The sequence below is a fragment of the Loxodonta africana genome, chromosome 7 (assembly GCF_030014295.1).
Source record: "Loxodonta africana isolate mLoxAfr1 chromosome 7, mLoxAfr1.hap2, whole genome shotgun sequence".
Taxonomy (NCBI): domain Eukaryota; kingdom Metazoa; phylum Chordata; class Mammalia; order Proboscidea; family Elephantidae; genus Loxodonta; species Loxodonta africana.
Genome location: NC_087348.1, coordinates 68,432,127 through 68,450,522, shown reverse-complemented (window position 1 = coordinate 68,450,522; position 18,396 = coordinate 68,432,127). Strand labels below are relative to the sequence as shown.

At 35.1% G+C, this 18,396-nt stretch overlaps 1 protein-coding gene across 6 annotated transcripts in view; it reads left to right on the top strand.

Annotated features, from left to right (window-relative positions):
* The window catches only part of PDE3B (phosphodiesterase 3B), a 150,566-nt gene that overhangs the window by 94,200 nt on the left and 37,970 nt on the right, over positions 1-18,396 (top strand). For all 6 annotated transcript variants that reach the window (XR_010322460.1, XR_010322459.1, XR_010322458.1 and 3 more), the window contains exons 2-5: positions 5,684-5,734; positions 7,670-7,918; positions 10,589-10,731; positions 15,322-15,428. Coding sequence is in view for 2 of the 6 variants with exons in the window: in XM_023550926.2 (XP_023406694.2) it covers positions 5,684-5,734; positions 7,670-7,918; positions 10,589-10,731; positions 15,322-15,428 (550 nt within the window). In the remaining 4 variants the exon portion in view is untranslated. The remainder of the gene's footprint in view (positions 1-5,683; positions 5,735-7,669; positions 7,919-10,588; positions 10,732-15,321; positions 15,429-18,396) is intronic.

Genomic DNA, 18,396 nt, shown 5'->3' with positions numbered 1-18,396 from the left:
TTCTACTTATGATGGGCTGCACTTTTGACCTGTCTTTTTTTTTTTTTTTAACATCTCATCGTTAGTAATATGTACTACATATAGTGTTGCAGTGTGTAATTTGCCTGTGTTATCATTCTCAGATGTTTACTTGTGGATGTACAAAGACTGGATTTATAGAGATACTGATAATAAAAGGCAATAATAATGAAAACTTAAAAAAAAAAAAAGGAATTTGACTTATGTCAGAACTGACTTATGGCCGAGTTGTCAGAACGGAGCCCCGTCAAAAGTCGGGGACTGCATGTACTCATAAATACGTATGAAGTATAAAGACTAAGGATAACAAACATGTCTACCCAGCCATGGAAACCTTCAGACATTTAACTCTGAATGTTACTATTAACTCTGAAGTTCACTGTATGCCCTTCCCAGATCCAGTTTCCTTTTCTTCTCCCTCAGATAACCACCATCCTGAATTTCTTTATACCAAAACCAAAACCAACCCACTGCCTGCCAGCCGATTCCAACTCATAGCAACCCCATGGGACTGAGTAGAACTGCCCCATAGGGTTTCCAAGGCTGTAAATCTTTATGGAAGCAGACTGCCACATCTTTCTCCCGCAGAGCCACTAGTGGGTTCAAGCTGCAGACCTTTTGATTAGCAGCCAAGTGCTTAACCACTGCACCAGCAGGGCTCCCTGAATTTCTTTATAGTTTCCCATATGTTTATATTCTTAAGAAGTATATTTTTAATATGTATTTTATTTTAATAAGTGAAATTATACTATATTATTCTGTGACTTGCTTTTCTCATTTGCATTGTTTCTGAGATTCATCTGTATAGTGTGTTGCTGTTCTTCATTTTTATGCTATATTTCATTGTATAAATCTACCAAAATTTCTCCATTTCACTCTTGATGGACATTTGAATTGCATCTAGTTTTTTGCTACCCCTATCTATGTGCATTCTTGTTCATGTCTCCTGGTGTCAAATGACCCAGAGCAGAGGAGCATAATTTTGGTTTTTTTCCCACAATCCATTATGGATTGATGCTTTTTGTAAAATACACTAAAAATGCTGCAACAATTTCAAATTGCTATAAAAATTTTAAAACTGTTATTCTTAATTTTTTTATTTACCTTGTTGTGGACCACACTTTGAATAACAGTACTCTAAGTTAAGGTATATACCTAGTTGTGGAATTCCTGGGACACGTATCTTCTACTAACTATTGAGAAAATGTGTTTTCTCAAAATCACTAATACTCTAGTTGTTCGAATTATATAGAAGGCCAAAGTTGGCCAGCTCTCTGTAGCTTTTGTTGAATTTGTTTTCAGTTCCTAATATGTGAGGATTCCAGAATGAGACCTGCTGTTTTTTGTTAAATTCTTTTTATTGATCCTAGAGAGAGTGACTGGAAATAAGAATATGCTGTGCTTAAGAGTTGATTCAAGGCCAATATAACAAGTACAAGCAAGAGAAAACCATGGTAATGGGATGAAAGGCCAGGAGGGAGTGAATTTAGTAAGGAAAATATCTGCAATTAAAGGTGCTATAGTAGAGAGATCTAAAAGCAGTAATCATGGAGAAAAAACATTATACATAGCAAGGTTTTTTAGAGACCTTTAATAGTACAATTAAAATAAGTATGCATTAGCAGCAGCTTCTGAGTAGGCAGCCTTGGAATGGGCTCAATGTATTAGGCTTTCTAAGAATGTAAGCTAAGATGAAGTTGCCCGTATAAGCAAGCAGCAGGACTACTTTATGTCAGTGTTTCTCAACCCATTTTTCATTATCACTCCCCTAAGGAGTCTTTGGTTAAGTGCCACGACTGCTACACCAAAAGGCTGGCAGTTCAAATCCACCAGACGCCCTTTGGAAACTCTATGGGGCAGTTCTACTCTGTCCTATAGGGTCGCTGTGAGTCGTAATCGACTCGATGGCAATGAGGTTGGTTTTTTTTTTTTTTTTGGCTTTTAAGGAGCCTTTATGGAGCCCTGGTGGCAAAGTGGTTAAGAACTTGGCTGCTAACCAAAACATTGGCAGCTTGAATCCACCAGCCACTCCTTAGAAACCCTATGGGGCAGTTCTACTCTGTCCTGTAGGGTCGCTATGAGTTGGAATCAACTTGATGGCAACGGGTTTGGTTTGGTTTGAGGAGCCTTTATAGACTTTTCCCCTCTAATCGTCCCTCTATCCCCGTGAAATTTTAATACCCTAGATATATAGTATAATCTGTTTATGCATTGTGGCCCTTTGGAGGGCCACAACCCATTTTAATATGTAATTTTTTTCTTTTTTTTTTTGCCCTCAAGAAACAATTTTCACCTTCTTGGAAGCAACATGGCCTCCACCGAGAATGCATGTATAAATACAAATATGGCTCTTGGCAGTGGAGTGCAAATATTTGAAAATGTAACATTTAACCATATAGCTGAATGAAATGAGGGGAAAAGGAAGATTGACTCAATGTTAAAAACTGTCCTAATGAAATTATGCTTGAGTTAGCAGAAAATCAGCTTCTACTTAGACTAATTATTCAGGGAAATGAGTTATATGCATCTGTCACAGCTTGATGGAAGAAATGTAGACGTATGAATGGGAGAGCAGGGTCAACATAAGTCAGAATAGACTCAGTGACACCAACAGCATCGCTAGGCAAGCTTGTAAATTCAGAATGCAAATGAGTGAATTGATGCACATCTGATAGATAGGTTTTAATGACACTCGTATGATTCTGTCTTCACTGCTGTCTATTTTAGACTTTTATTAGTGAACTTAGAAAAATATCAGATTTACAGATGTTATGATGATGGGAAGAATTGTTAATACGGTAGTTGACGTACTCAATCTCCAAAAAAAATTTTTCAGGCTAAAATCATAAGTAAAGTATTGGAAAACCAAAAAAACAAAAAACCAAACCGATTGCTGTCAAGTCAACTCTGAGTCATAGTGACCCTATAGGACAGAGTAGAACTGCCCTGTAGAGTTTCCAAGGAGTGCCTGCTGGATTCGAACTGCCAACCTTTTGGTTAGCAGCTGTAGCTCTTAACCACTACGCCACCAGGGTTTCCAAAGTATTGCAGTTAGGTCTAAAAAGCAATTGTGGAAGAACGGCATAGAGAAAATGGAACATAAATGTATCTTGTATAAAAGAAACTTAGGGACTTTAGGTTATGATAATCTTAATGTGTGGGAGTCCCTGGATGGTGAAAATGGTTAACACACTAGGCTGCGAACTGAAAGGAGGTTTGAATCTGCCCAGAGGCACCTCAAAAAAAAGGCCTGGCAATCTGCTTCCAAAAAATCAGCCATTGAAGACTGACCCTATGGAACGCAGTTCTTTTCTGAATGACATGAAATTGCCATGAGTTGGAACTGACTTGATGGCAGTGAGTTTATATATATTATAAATGGTTAAGGGCTGGCTGCTAACTGAAAGGCTGGTAGTTCAGACCTACCCAGCACCTCCATGGAAGAAAGACCTGGTGACCTGCTTCCATAAGGATTACAGCCAAGAAAACCCTATGGGGCATTTCTGCTATGTCACATCGGGTTGCGATGAGTTGGAATTGACTTGATGGCACCCAACAACATATCTCCCTATCTATCATCCGAAGGAGCCCTGGTGGCACAGTAGTTAAAGTGCTTGGCTGCCAACCACAAGGTCAAGAGTTTGAAACCACCAATGCCTCTGAAAGAGCCCCCAAAAGATGTGGCAGTCTGTTTCTGTAAAGAGTTACAGCCTTCGTAACCCTATGGGGTAGTTCTACTCTGTCCTATAGGATCACCATGAGTCAAAATCAACTCGACAGCAGTGGTTTGGTTGTTGGTTTTGGTTCTATCTGTCTAAAACAAAAACAAAGATAAATATGCCATATGCCAGAGACCTTATGTGACTCACAAAGCCTAAAATATTTACTATCAGTACCTTTACAGAAAAAGTTTGCTGACTCCTAATAAAACATTTTGGTGCAATACTTAAGAGGTACAGCTGCTAACTAAAGGATCAGCAGTTTGAATCCACTAGCTGCTCTTTGGCAGTTTTACTCGGCTCTATAGGGTCGCTATAAGTCAGCATCAACTTGACGGCACACAGCAGCAACAACAATAAAACATTGGACCAGTGATAGACTGGATAACTCTTTTAGATCTTTTGCAACCAGGAGACATAAGACCAAGGACAAGAAACAACAGAAATGGTTCAGTATATAGAAATTGTATGATTGTATTATAAATTAACTAGGTTTATATTCAACACAGCAATCAAAGCTATATAAAAAGATAGAATTCATAATCACATTTTAAGCAGAAGGAGGAAATCTATTCATTAATTTAGTAAGCTTTAAAGAAGTTTAGGATTAATACTAAGGGATAGTTATGGCTTACTGAATTAAAGCTAATCTTATCTTGAGCATGTGACTACTGGATGGGGAAAAAAAAAAAAAAAAAGCAGCAGCTGGAAATTCTCCTAGGAAGAAGGGAAGGAAAAAAACTAGTTTAGGACTAACCAGTTATCATATTTTGCCTATAAAGGAAATAAACATGAAAACAATCATGACTTATGCATATCAAAGGGGGGGGTGGATTGCTTTTATAAATCCAATTTTTAAATTTATTTTTTATTGTACTTTAGATGAAAGTTTACAGAACAAACTAGTTTCTCATTAAACAGTACACATATTGTTTTATGACACTGGTTAACAACCCCATGGCATGTCAACACTCTCCCTTCTCTAACTGGGGTTCCCTATTACCAGCTTTCTTGTCCCCTCCTGTGTGCTCGTCCTTGCCTGTTGTGCCCCTTAATCTCATTTTGTTTCATGGGCCTTTCTAACCTTTGGCTGAAGGGTGAACCTTGGGAGTGACTTCATTACTGAACTAAAACAGTGTCCAGGGGCTGTACTCTGAGGGTTTCTCCAGTCTCTGTCAGTCCAGTAAGTCTGGTCTTTTTTTGTGAGTTAGAATTTTGTTCTACATTTTTCTCCAGCTCTGTCTGGGACTGTCTATTGTGATCCCTGTCAGAGCAGTCATCAGTGGTAGCTGGGCACCATCTAGTTGTGCTGGACTCAGTCTGGTGGAGGCTGTGGTAGATGTGGTCAGTTAGTCCTTTGGACTAATCTTTTCCTTGTATGTTTAGTTTTCTTCATTCTTCCTTGCTCCCGAAGGGGAGAGACCAGTGGAGTATCTTAGATGGCCGCTTGTAGGCTTTTAAGACTCCATATGCTACTCACCAAAGTAGAATGTGGAACATTATAAATCCATTTCGTACTCTGACCACAAGTACAAGGGATTTATTGGCAAGGAAATAGCACCACCCTTTGGCACTGGTTTAAGATAGTAAGTGATAAGCCTTTGGAGGGGATGGAGAGGGGGTGTCTGATGATATATAATTTTTCTTGTATTTTTAGGGACTGGATGTGATTTTTGGATTTACATTTACCTTTTTTTATGGTAATAAATATTTTGAAGGCTAGTAGAGCATATTTTAGTGGCTATTCTGATTATTCTTTTGATTTTTCAGTTACAGGTTCTATAATTAATGAAATGATATGTCTAGAGATAATTTTCATTCTCACCTTCCTAGTTCCTCTTCCAAATTTTAAGTTATTTTAGGTATCTGTGATTAAATATGCTGTATTTTGTCTTTACCGGTATTTATTTCCAGTTTGTAACTAAGTGATTTTTTTTTTTGTCCAGATGATTCTTTGGGATTGGGATTTAAAGCAGTGGTATAAACTTCATTATCAGGTAAATATAAGTGATATCACCAATAACTGATATCTGTAATGAAACTTTTGACATTTAAATTCAAGTTATATTTACAAAGTTATATTTCTGTGCCGTAAGATTTTCTTTAACTAGTTAAAATAACCAGAACCTTTATTTAAGTAGATTTTTTTAAAAAAATACATTTTAAATGTAATAAAAAGAAAATGATAATAAGTGAGACTTATATAGTTATTTGTAAAATGTTATTAATATAATGTAGACTCAGAATAAACTAACATTTCTATATTAGGAGTGAGAATATTTTTGTTCTGATTGTGGACCAGTGACCCACAGAAGGGGAAAAATAGATTGAAGGCGGTATATGAGAAAAAGCAAAACATTTGCTTTGGGAGTAAAATTTTATCTGATGCTTTTTCTACATCTATTGATATGATCCCTTTTTTCCCCATTATTCTATTAGTGTTGTACATTATATTGTTTAATTTTCATGTGTATGTACTTGCTCTGGTTCAGCAAATCATGGGGAGCTGTGTCAGAGGTATGCTTAATTGCCTATAGTGACATTCATACAGAGCTGTTGGTTTTAATGTTATTTGTAGTGGATAAAGACTAGAAATAGCTGGACTATGCCCTGAAACCCAAATGCCCCAGTCGTAGGGAATGTTTTAAAACAAAAACTAACACAAAATGACACTGCACAGGAAAAAAAAAAATTCTACGAAGAATAAGGACATTCTTTAGCTACTGCGACCTAAATAAAGTTCATAACATTTCTTCGTTCCAAAATGTGTGGAAAATACTTAATAAGCAGTTTCATTGTGAACTCATTAAACAATTTGAATAGTATACATTCCAAACATGACCATCTAGCAATATAAGCTCAGGTATAATAAAACAAACAAGAGTAACACATGCAATTCACTGGTTTGATTATCAGTGTACTTATGTGGGTAATAGACTTGAACATCAGGTACATGTATTTTCAAAAAATAAAAATCATATGTATACATCAATAAAATATTTCTTCTAAATTGTACTTTCTAAAAAGTACTTTTTCTAGAAAGTACTTCCTACCAATTGTTTAGGGCCCAGCCAGTGCCTACCCCTTCCATGATGTTTAATAGCCATCCAGCTCAAAGTTACTTTTGTCTCTTTTGAATTCTGTTACCATTTTATTTGTATCTTTATCTCATCACTTTCTATAATATTAACTATAATAGTACTATTTATTATAATTTTATTTGTATCTTTGTATCATCACTTTCTATAATATTAACTGTAATAATACTATTTATTGTCATTTAATTATATGTGCTATACATTGTTTTAGTGCCCTTGCTTAATCAGGTTTAATTCTCACATTAGGCCGTAATGAGATAGATGTTATTATCCCCATTTTAGAGTGAAAAGACTTTAAAAAAAAGTTCAGATATTAAATAACATGTTCAAAATCACACATTTAGAGTTAAAATTTAGATTTCAAACTGCTGTGTCTTTGCAACAAAGCTTTGTCACTGTGCTAGACTGCCTCTTGAGTGAGTAGGGTAAATGAAAGAAATGCTTTGTATTTTTAAAAGATATTTTGGCATAAAGGAAAGAAAATCCTCAATAAATGTGTGAAAAGTCTAAATTATAGGTTTTAAAGTAAGTACAGATTTCTATGCCAGTTAGAAACTGTCACAAAGCAGTGATGAATACCATTAAATATAATAAGATAAACTAGTGAAAAAAAAAATCATTCACAGTATCATTCTCACTATCAAAAATTTTAAAGTTAGAATTATACCATTTGTTATTTATGCCATGTCCAAATAAATGAAAATTTATATTTAATAGGATTAAATTACCTAGATATTATTAGATAGAGCCGTTGATTTAAAGTAGACTAAGTTTTTCTAAAATGTTAAGTTTTCCGTGTAACAAATGTATAATTTTACCTTTTTTCTTTTCTAGAATTCTGGAGGTGGAAATGGAATTGATCTTTCAGTGTTAAACGAAGCTCGTAACATGGTGTCAGACCTCCTGACTGATCCAACCCTTCCCCCACAAGTCATTTCTTCCCTACGGAGTATCAGTAGCTTGATGGGTGCTTTCTCAGGTTCCTGTAGGCCAAAGATTAATCCTCTGACACCGTTTCCTGGATTTTACCCCTGCTCTGAAATGGAGGACCCAGCTGAGAAAGGAGATCGAAAGCTTCACAAGGTCGAAATATAGTAATCAGCCAGCCCTGTTTATCACATTTAATATTTTCAAATTAAAACTGCTCTTTTATGTAAAATAGAATTTTTTTTCCAGGGACCATCTTCTTTTATACTACATTGAACCTCTTGGGACTTTAGAGATAGATACAAATTCAAATAATTCTAGATGAGCATTCAGTTTTTACTCTAAATAACATTGCTGTAATTGGCAGTAATAACTGGAATGGTAACAAGTATTTATTATTACTCTTATTGTTGTAAAGAAGTAGAGAACAACAAACAAATTTAATCTCAGGCGTGTACAAACTAGTAGTCAAATCTTGTTATTAATCTATTTTATTCCTTAGAGTACAGGAATTGTTCTTAAGAACCAAGAAGAAATGGTCATTATAATTTTCATTTTATGATTTACATAGCATTATTTTAAATTTTGCATTTGTGAAATTTTCACTTTTTTTGGAAACTTGTTTTTTTCCCTGGTTTTGCCCACTAGAGATTGAGATACCCTTGTTGTGACTGATTTTTCAGTCATTAGATATGTGATTAATTTCTCTTTAAATATGAATGTTTCAAAATAGGATTTCCCTTACAAAACAATACTGTTCCAAATAGGTATACATTGTGCTTGTTCAGAGTGTCTTTTCTTGTTTTGACTATTTATTAATATCTTCACCAACAGCTTCAATCAGAAAAATTTTAAACTGGAAACATTTTAGAGATTATTAGAGCTCAACTACTGTATTCTACAATTAAGGAAACTAGCTAAGAGAGGATAAAATTCGAACCAGTTAAATTTGTTAATTGTAGTGGTTTGCATAGAGCTAAGAAAAAGTTAAATATAATTTTGAAGGGATTTGATAATTGGTTAATTTTATTTTGCAAGTTCTCAGCACTAGGGTTTAGAAATGTTGAAAAATTAAGCAAACTCAATTAGGGCAAAAATAGTTTGAAAATTATTACTGATCACAATTTGAATCATAGGTAGTTATGTGATGCTTTTTTTTTTAGGTTTATTATAAATAGTAGCACCTTCATTAGTCAAATCAAATTTTTTTTTTTATATCATTAGTCAAATCCCAATTAATAATGATACTTGGTTATATGGCATTTTTTTTAGCACCCCACCTTATGAGAGAGGTTAGACTTCAAAAGGAATAGCAATAAATTTATGAATAAGAGAATTCTCTAATATATTCTTGAGTTAGTATTCACTCAAATTGCCCTTCCTTTGCATTTTCAATTGACATTTGATATTTAGACTAGTAATTCTTAATCATAACAATCATATTGACATCAGTATTGTGCTTGTTATTATGTTTACTAAGTAGAAAAGTATATTGGTACATATTAGAAACATTTTAAACAATAAAATTAATTAAACAGGAAACCAAAATGCCTCATTTCCTGAGCATTCTAGTTAATCAGGCTTATTTTTGGTACTGGTATCTACTGATAGGAGTAAGTCATACAAGAAATCAGGAAATAACCCATATTTCTTTGTGTTCTTTAAACTCTGTGTTTGAATACCATATCTAGTTTCTCTCAGCTTTTGGAAAAGAATATAAAAGCCTTATGTTACTTCACAAAAGAGTAATGGCATTAAAAGAAAATTACTAACGAAAAGAGTTGGAATAGATGATATCAATGTTATATATGTGTTAAGAACTCAGAAAGATTATATGGACCTAAATTATAGCCAGTAAGGATTATGTTATATAAAGAACTTTTTACTGACTGTCAGACTAACTGGGAACCTTTATATAACATCAACATCCTTGGAAAAATTTAAATCTAAAAAAAAAAAAAATTTTTTTTTTTTTTTTAAGACAGATATTAATCTCTGTATGATTGTTTCAGAGTCTGCTGATAGGGGAGATGAATGGGAAGCAGAAGCTGTATTATCTCAATAAAATCAACTGTAAATCTCCATAAAATAAACATTCAGAATAAATTGTAAATCTCATTAAAATAAACATTCAAAAATTGAATATTCTGGTTAACTGAACTTTTGGATAGTGTATAATGTTTTTAAAAATTAGGTTAAATATTTTATGCTGAAGGTCTGAATTTAATCATTCAAGACCCTGCTTTCTCTTCAGATTAACTACCATGTACATCAGATTAGAGCTGATCTTCCCTAAGCCTAAACTTTTTCTCTGATGTGGCTTTTCAGGGCAAGTTTTTTGTATCACTTTTTAAATTGTCATTTGTTTCTTTCTCATGAAACTAGGAGTAAGATGTGCAAAAGAAAAAAAAAAAAAACTAGTTAAATTGCTAAATAATTTTTTAGTAGAAAGAACATAAATACAACAGTAGTATAAAAAAAAAAACCATACCCACTGCCATTGAGTCAATTCCGACTCATAGGGACCCTATAGGACAGAGTAGAACTGCCCCATTGAGTTCGTAAGGAGTGCCTGGCAGATTCGAACTGCCAACCGTTTGGTTAGCAGCCGTAGCACTTAACCACTACACGACCAGGGTTTCCAAACAATAGTATAGAGTGTGAAATTTGGAGGAAAATTGACAGATTTACAGAATAAAATGTTCTGTTTCTCTTAGACATGTTAAGAATATAATTTGTATTGATATTTTCATGTGCCATCTTTAATATTACAGATACAGCATATTAAAGGGTGAAGATTTTAACCATTGTTAAATTATTCAACAGGGAGTAAACAGTAGGAGTAGTTTACCAACACCACAGCTGAGGAGGAGTTCAGGAACTTCCGGTCTGCCACCCATTGAACAGTCTTCTTCAAGGTGGGAACGTAATAATGGCAAAAGACCTCATCAAGAATTTGGCATTTCAAGGTAAAACCCCTAGAACCCTTTAAAGAAATCTGAATTTAATACATCCATTTTGTTTCTGTGAATAAAGTTTAGAATCATTCTAAAAGCAGAAAGGAATGGTTGAAGTATTTTAGGTATAGGACAGCATGGGTAGTAATAACATGGCATAATAGAGAAACTGAATGTTAAAAAGGAGCTAACGTGCCTCTGTCAAAACATAGGTAGGTTGGGTACAAAGTACAGTGGTCCGTGAGAAGATTCATGGAAACTAGGATCAGTGTAGGACAAGCTACTGGGAAAGCTTTTAAATTGGTAGAAATGGCCATTATAGGGTTAGTCACCAATCGAATACACAGTATCCAAAGTAGATTCACAGAGTTACTGACTTGCAGAAGGAGAGCAAGTTCCAAGAGTTAACCTTAGATGGTAGGTGTAAGGTAGCAAGACTGTTTCAAACCCTATTCCTATTGGAGGGCTGAGACTGGTAATATATATATTATATGTAAGATTTAGTTGGAGCTGTTGTTGTTAGCTGCCAGTGAGCCATGGCGACCTTATGTATAACAGAACAAAATTTTGCCCAGTGCTACCCCATCTTCATGATTGTTGGTATGTTTGAGTCTATTGTTGTGGCTACTGCGTCAATCCACCTCATTGAGGGTTTCTTTTGTTTTCGTTGGCCTTGTGCTTTACCAAACACAACGTGCTTTTCTAGGAATGGTCTTTCCTAGTGACCACTCATCTGTCAGTTTGTCACCTTAAGTGTCGGCTTGTGTGTTGCTATGCTTCTAGAAGCTATGCCATCAGTATTTCAAATGCCTGCAGGGTCAGCCATGGTGGACAGGTTTCAGTGGAGCTTCCAGACTAAGATAGACTAGGAAGAAACAGTGCTAATCGTATAGATGAAGGGCATCAGTAACTACAACTAAATGAGGCTGGGAAATGTAGGAGCTGGAATCTTCTAAATATAAATACTTGTTAACAAAAGATTCAATAATTTGTCTTCCGAAAGCTAGGAAAGATATTGATCTTTTGCGTGGGTTATACGCTTCTATTTAGTCAGTTATCTAACTATGTTAATAAAATTGGTATTAGTGTAAATTTCCTGTGAGATCACCCTCTGAACGTGGGTTGTACTTTGTTTAGTCTGAGTGGTATAGTTTCACTTTTGAAACAGCAGATGGCAGAGCTGGATTATAGCTATTTACCTGTTAAAATTTATATTAACATCGACATGTGAAATCTGATCAAATAATTATGATTTTCCAGATTCGTCTGTGGTTTATTGATCAGAATTGTTAATTTGAATATTCTGTTTTTTTAATAAAAAAGATGAACTCTTTTTTCACAAAAGCAAAATTGAATGAAATGAAAAGTAAAACAGCAATGGATTGAAGTATGAAGAATACAGTCCAGGAAAATGAAGATTGGTACAAAATTTGCTCAGAGCCTAAACATATTTTTTGTTTTGTTTTATAATGGAAGCAGGATGTGTTAGGAACTAAATTATATTTCTTAACCATGGGAAACATGAGAATATTGTTGAGTTTAAAAAGAAATGATGAAAATGATTCTGTTTTTTAAATCTTGTCTATCAATCACACTGATATAACTGTAATGTGTTTGAGTTTTAAAGAAATATTTGCTACATTGAGCTAAGGTAATTTTTATCCTGTTGCCTTAGACAATTGATATTAAAATAGAAACATGGTCCAGAGACAATCATTAATGATTAACTCTGAAAATTGTGCATATATTGGTAAATGTAGGCAGATTGTAATCATCCCTGGCAGATGTATTCACATAACTCTCATTAAAATAAAACCATATACCTTAACAAAAGCTTTACAAATTTGGAGAATAAAGTAATTGGGCCATTATATGCATCTACCAGACCAGACTAGAAGTAATTTTTCTAGTGTGCAGAAGCTACAGCCTTTCAGTAATAAATTTCTAAGTGTACCTTGGGCATAGACAAGTTAATACAGGAATATATGAAGTATTTATAGCCAGTATTCTTTTTCAAATTCAAGTCTCTTGAATAGTGCTAGCCAATAGAAATTGATGGAAGTATTTTATATCTTCACCATCCAATGTGGACAATAGCTACCTGTGGCTTATGGGTCATTTGAAGAAGTACCTAGTTTGAATAAGGAACTGAATTTTAAATTTGATTTAATTTGAATTAATTTAAATTAAAATGTAAGTAGCTACATATCACTAGTAGCAATTGTATTAGACAGTGCGGCTCTAGGTCTTTAATGCATCATGATATTTTGTTCAGGTAGGGTCGTATCCCTCAGGGCAGGGACCTTTAAGTTTTAGTAGCACAAAATTAATAGACTTGTGACTTTGGAATCATGAGGCATTCACCCTGACTTTATTAGAGTACTTCAGGGCTAAGGTCTCAGAACTGAGATAGTATATCATAGATTTTTGAGTCTTGATTTGAACTGAGCTTTGGATTCTGATCACAGCTTCCCTGACTATGATTTTTAACTGGCCCTGGCTATGATTTCAACATGATTCCAATATTGAAACTTTTACTCCCTGAATCTGTTCCTGAAATCGTATTTCTCATTCTTCTAGCTGGTTTTTCATCTGTTACTATTATTGTGTCCTCATTTCCAAGCACACTGCTTCCATCCTCTAAATTAATGGTTGCTTACAAAATTGATTAACCTAGAAAACTTGGCAGTATCTTTACATCCTGTTAAGCAATAACATTATAATATGGATAAATGATATAATAGAGACATGAACAAAAACCTCTTATGTCACAGAAGAATGGTCTTCTCTGTGTAAATGAGGTGTGAAAGTGCAAGAAAGATGGAAAGAGTTGGAGGGATGCTCATTAAGAACTTAGTCTAAAGTAATAAAAGGTGAATGAAACTAGACAGAGAATCTAGATTTGTCCTTTAGCTTGTGTCAGAGTACCCAGATCAGAAGTTGACCAACAGAAGAAAACAGACCAGTGACTATTTAAGGAAAGGAAGGTAACTAACACTCAGAAGGTGCTTGCTATATGCATGACACTGGGCCAAAAGCTTTTACATATATTATCTCGTTTAATTTGCAATACCAAAAACCCACTGCGGTCAAGTCTATTGCCACTCACAGCAACCCCATAGGACAGAGTAGAACTTCTCCATAGGGTTTGCGAGGCTATAAATTTTTATAGGAGCAGACTGCCATGTCTGTCTCCTGCAGAGTGACTGGTGGATTTGAACCACTTACCTTTCAATTAGCAGTTGAGTGCTTTAACCACTGTGCCACCAGGACTCCTTAATTTGTAATAGATATATTAAACTCTGTGTATCACATTGGTGTACTGTAACTGCCTACCTATATATAATTTCTTTATAAGAGCCCTAAAATTTATACTATTTCAGTTGTAGGGTATGACTGGCTTAAAGGATAGTTAATATTTCTGGTGAGAGGGAACAGGAAATATACCTACTCCTCACTTATTGACTGTCCCATTATCCAACATTTTGTATTTACAACGATAGTAAGAAAATCTACTATCCACCTATTTTGTTTATTAATGGTATACATCCGGCAGTAACAAACACTGAGGTGTGAGGCGAGAGCAACACCGTCTATGATGGTTAAGGTTGTGTGTCAGCTTGGCTGGGCCATGATTCTCAGTGGTTTGTTTGACAGTTATGTAATGATGTACTTTGGCAGCTATATAAGGATACAATTTGGCAGTTATGTAACGATGTAGTCATCCTCCATTTTGTGATCTGATGTGGTCTTCCTCCATTTTTGCATAACACTGATTTTTGCACAATGACCTGGTCTTTGGAACCTAACCATGCTGACAAGTGTGCAGTAGGTGTAGTTCTTAGGTGATGCTAATGCTGCTGGTCCAGGCACCTCACTGAGAACCACTGGCTTAAATTACACAGTTTTTCATTACACCACTGAGAATCATGGCTTAGCCAAGTTGACACATAACCTTAACCATTTTACAGCCAGCTTACTCTTGCCTCACACCTCAGCATTCATTACTGCCAGATATATGTCATTGATGTGCAAAATAGTTGGATAGTAGATTTTTTACTATTTTCATAAATTTGAAATGTTAGATAATGAGATAGTTGATAAGTGAGGAGTAGGTGTAGTTAGAAATGCAAATTCTCTGGCCCTGCCCCAGACCTACCAAATCAGAACTGGGGGTATAGTCAGTAATCTGTGTTTTAAGAAGCCCTCCAGGTGATACTGATAATCCACTTTAGATAGGGAGTCCCCAGCTATAGCCTGTGGACCTAATCTGCTTTGCAGCTTGTTCTTGTAAATAAAATTTTATTGAAGCACGACCACACCCATTCATTTTACTATTGTCAATGACTTCTTTTGTGCTATAGTGGCAGAGTGTAGTAGTGGTAACAGAGACCTTCAGGCCTGCAAAGCCAAAAATATTTACTGCCTGGTCCTTTACAGAAAAAGTTTGTGGATGTCTACTTTAGGCCATAGGCACTAGATAACAGTTCCAAACCCTGAATGTAGCAGCAGATATTTGCTAGTTGAATTAAAGACCATGAAGAAAACAGAGGAAATTTTCCATGGGTTTAAAATTTTTAACATGTTATCTTTCCCTTTTAGTCAAGGATGCTATCTAAATGGACCATTTAGTTCAAATCTACTGACAATTCCGAAGCAAAGGTCTTCTTCTGTATCATTTACTCACCATATAAATCTGAGAAGAGCTGGTAAGAAATCATTCTTTATGATTTAAGTATGTGAGATTTCAGAGTATACAATAGAGCAATTTTTTTTTTCATTACACATAGATAATTTTGAATACCATTTCAAATGTTGTAAGTCAACATGACCAAGCAATTTGGGTTGGCTATTAGTTGACCGGAAACCCTGGTGGTGTAGTGGTTAAGTGCTATGGCTGCTAACCAAGAGGTGGACAGTTCAAATCCACCAGGCGTTCCTTGGAAACTCTATGGAACAGTTCCACTCTGTCCTGTAGGGTCGTTATGAGTCAGAATTGACTCGATGGCAGTGGATTTGGGTTTTTTGGTTTATTAGTTGACCAGGAGCTGGTTGAGCACTCAGCTGTTAACCAAAAAGTAGTTGTTCGAACCCACCAGCCACTGCTCAGGAGAGATGTGGCAGTCTGCTTCTGTAAAGATTTACAGCCTTGGAAACCCTATGAGGCAGTTCTACTCTGTTCTATAGGGTCACTATGAGTCAGAATCTACTCAAGAGCAGTGGGTTTGGTTTTGGTTTTTATTAGTTGACCATTTGCTCATTCATTCAGTAAACACTTTTTGAGGACTTTTTTTTTTTTTTTTTTTTTTACCATGTACCAGGAACTTTGTTATGTACTAGGAATTCAGAAATTAAATATAGGATTGTTTCACTAACCTGAATAGTTGCAGATCCAGATTCATATGTCCTGAACAAGGGAAAATCTACAAAGGATCTCCTTTGTAGAATGGTAATTGCAGTGCAAAAAAAAAAAAAAAATCTTAGTAGAGGAGTAGAGAAACACCCTGAGCATATCCTGGCAAGTCAGTCTAAGTGAGAAATTTTCTTTAACTCATAAGATTACAGGATACTTCAAAACTTTTAGATGAAAGGTATTTAACAGATATACCATAATAATAGAAGAGCAACACAGATACTCTGCTTTTAAAGTACAATATGTCTGACATTAGACAGAGTCAGTGGGATATACAATTGCAAATTTTTTTATACAGTATCTGACATACCATAAGAATTATAAAACATTGAAGAGGCAGGAAAATGTGCTTATAAGCAAAAAGAGCAGGCAATAGAAGATCTACATGTGATCTTGATGCTGGAGCTAATAAAGTCTTTAAAATAGCAAGGATGTTTTAAAGGAAATAGAAGAAAAGATGGATGAAATGGGTAGTTAATTTCAAGAAAACTAAAAAAACAAAATAAAACAAAACAAGTACACTGTCTAGAGCTGAGAAATGCAATGGATGAGATTAAAAGCTTATTGGATGGGTTTAAGAGAAGATTGGACACGATAGAAAAGAGGATTAGTGAAATCGAAAACAGAAATATAAAATACCTAAACTGCAGCATGGAAAGGGAAAAAACGCATAAGTAACAGAACAAATAGTAAGACGAATGGAACGCAGCCAAAAGTTTAAATGTACATGTAAATCAGGTCCCAAAAAGGAGAGGAGAGACAATGGGGCAGAAACAAAATTTAAAGAGATAGTGCCTGAAAAACTTTCCAAAACTGATAAGCAAAAGGAAGGCAACCCACAAATTCATGAAGCTCAGTGAGCCCCAAGCAGGAAAAATATAAAGAAAATCACAATTAAGTACAGCATCAAAAAACTCTGAATACTAAAGATAAAGAGAAAAATCTCAAAAGCAACCAGAAAAGTAGAAAGGTTATTTTCCAAACAGTAAAAATTATACCAAAAGTGAGTTTTCGGTAGCAACCATGGAAGCCAAAGACAATGGAATACATATTTAATGATGAAAAAAAAATTGCCCATTTTCAAGGGGAGAGAATTATACAAAAGCGTGAACAACAGGAGGCAGGGATCAATGGGGAACAGCTTAGAATCTGTTTGCTTCAACAACCTAATGGAAAAATGAGCAAAAGACTTAACACGCACTTACAAAAAAAGACTGTAAGTGGCCTATAAACATATAAAAGATGCTCAACCTCATGAGTAATCAGGAAATAAAGAAGTGAAAGCACAAAGCTCCTCTGTTCGCTGTCAACTTGGCAAAAGATAGAATCTGAAGAAACCAAGTATTAGTGAGTATTTGTGGCAACACAGACTGTCATACAATGCAGGTGGGAATGTAAATTTTTATAATGACTTTGGGAAACAGTTTATTACTATAAAGTAAAGATGGGTAATTACACTCTAGAATATATACCCTGATAAAATACGTATCTGTGTATGCCAAAATACAGGTGTAAGAATGTTCAGAGCCATATTTCTGCCTCAAACTGGAAACATCCCATGTCTATTAACACTTGAATGGAGAAATAAAATTGTGCTATATTCATGCTATGGTGCCCTAGTGGCACCATGGTTAAAAGCTTGGCTGCTAACCAAAAGATCAGCAGTTCGAATCCACCAGCCCCTCTGTATGATTTCATATAGCAATGAAAATGAATGAGCAACAGTTACAGGCAACAGGATGAAAATATCCTCTAAAAATGTTGAGTAAAGTGATCAAGGCATAGAAGCTATCTGATTCCATTTATAAGGTTTAAAAAAGGCAAGTAATATAAAGTGTTAAGGGATGCATACATAGGTGTTATAACTATAAGGAGAAGCAAGAAAACAATACCGTAAATCCAAAATAAGGATTTCATTAATGAGATGAAGGAAATGAGAAGAGGAGGGTTTTTGACCTCTGGCAATGTTTTATGTCTCATTTTGGGTGATGGACATTCCTGTTGTAACTTTTCTATGTGTGTATTGTATTTTACAATAAAGATATTTTTTAAAAAGTAATGAAGCTATACTGTAGAAAGTATTTCTAAGGGTTGCTAGGTTTTCTTCTATCCCATTGTGTCCTCTCCTCAAAGCTTTTCTGTGTTATATTAAATTTCTATCATGGAAAGGATATCCTAATATTAACAAAAAAACCCCAAAACTGTTGCTGTCAAGTTAATGCCGACTCAAAGCGACCCTATAAAACAGAGTAGAACTGCCCCAT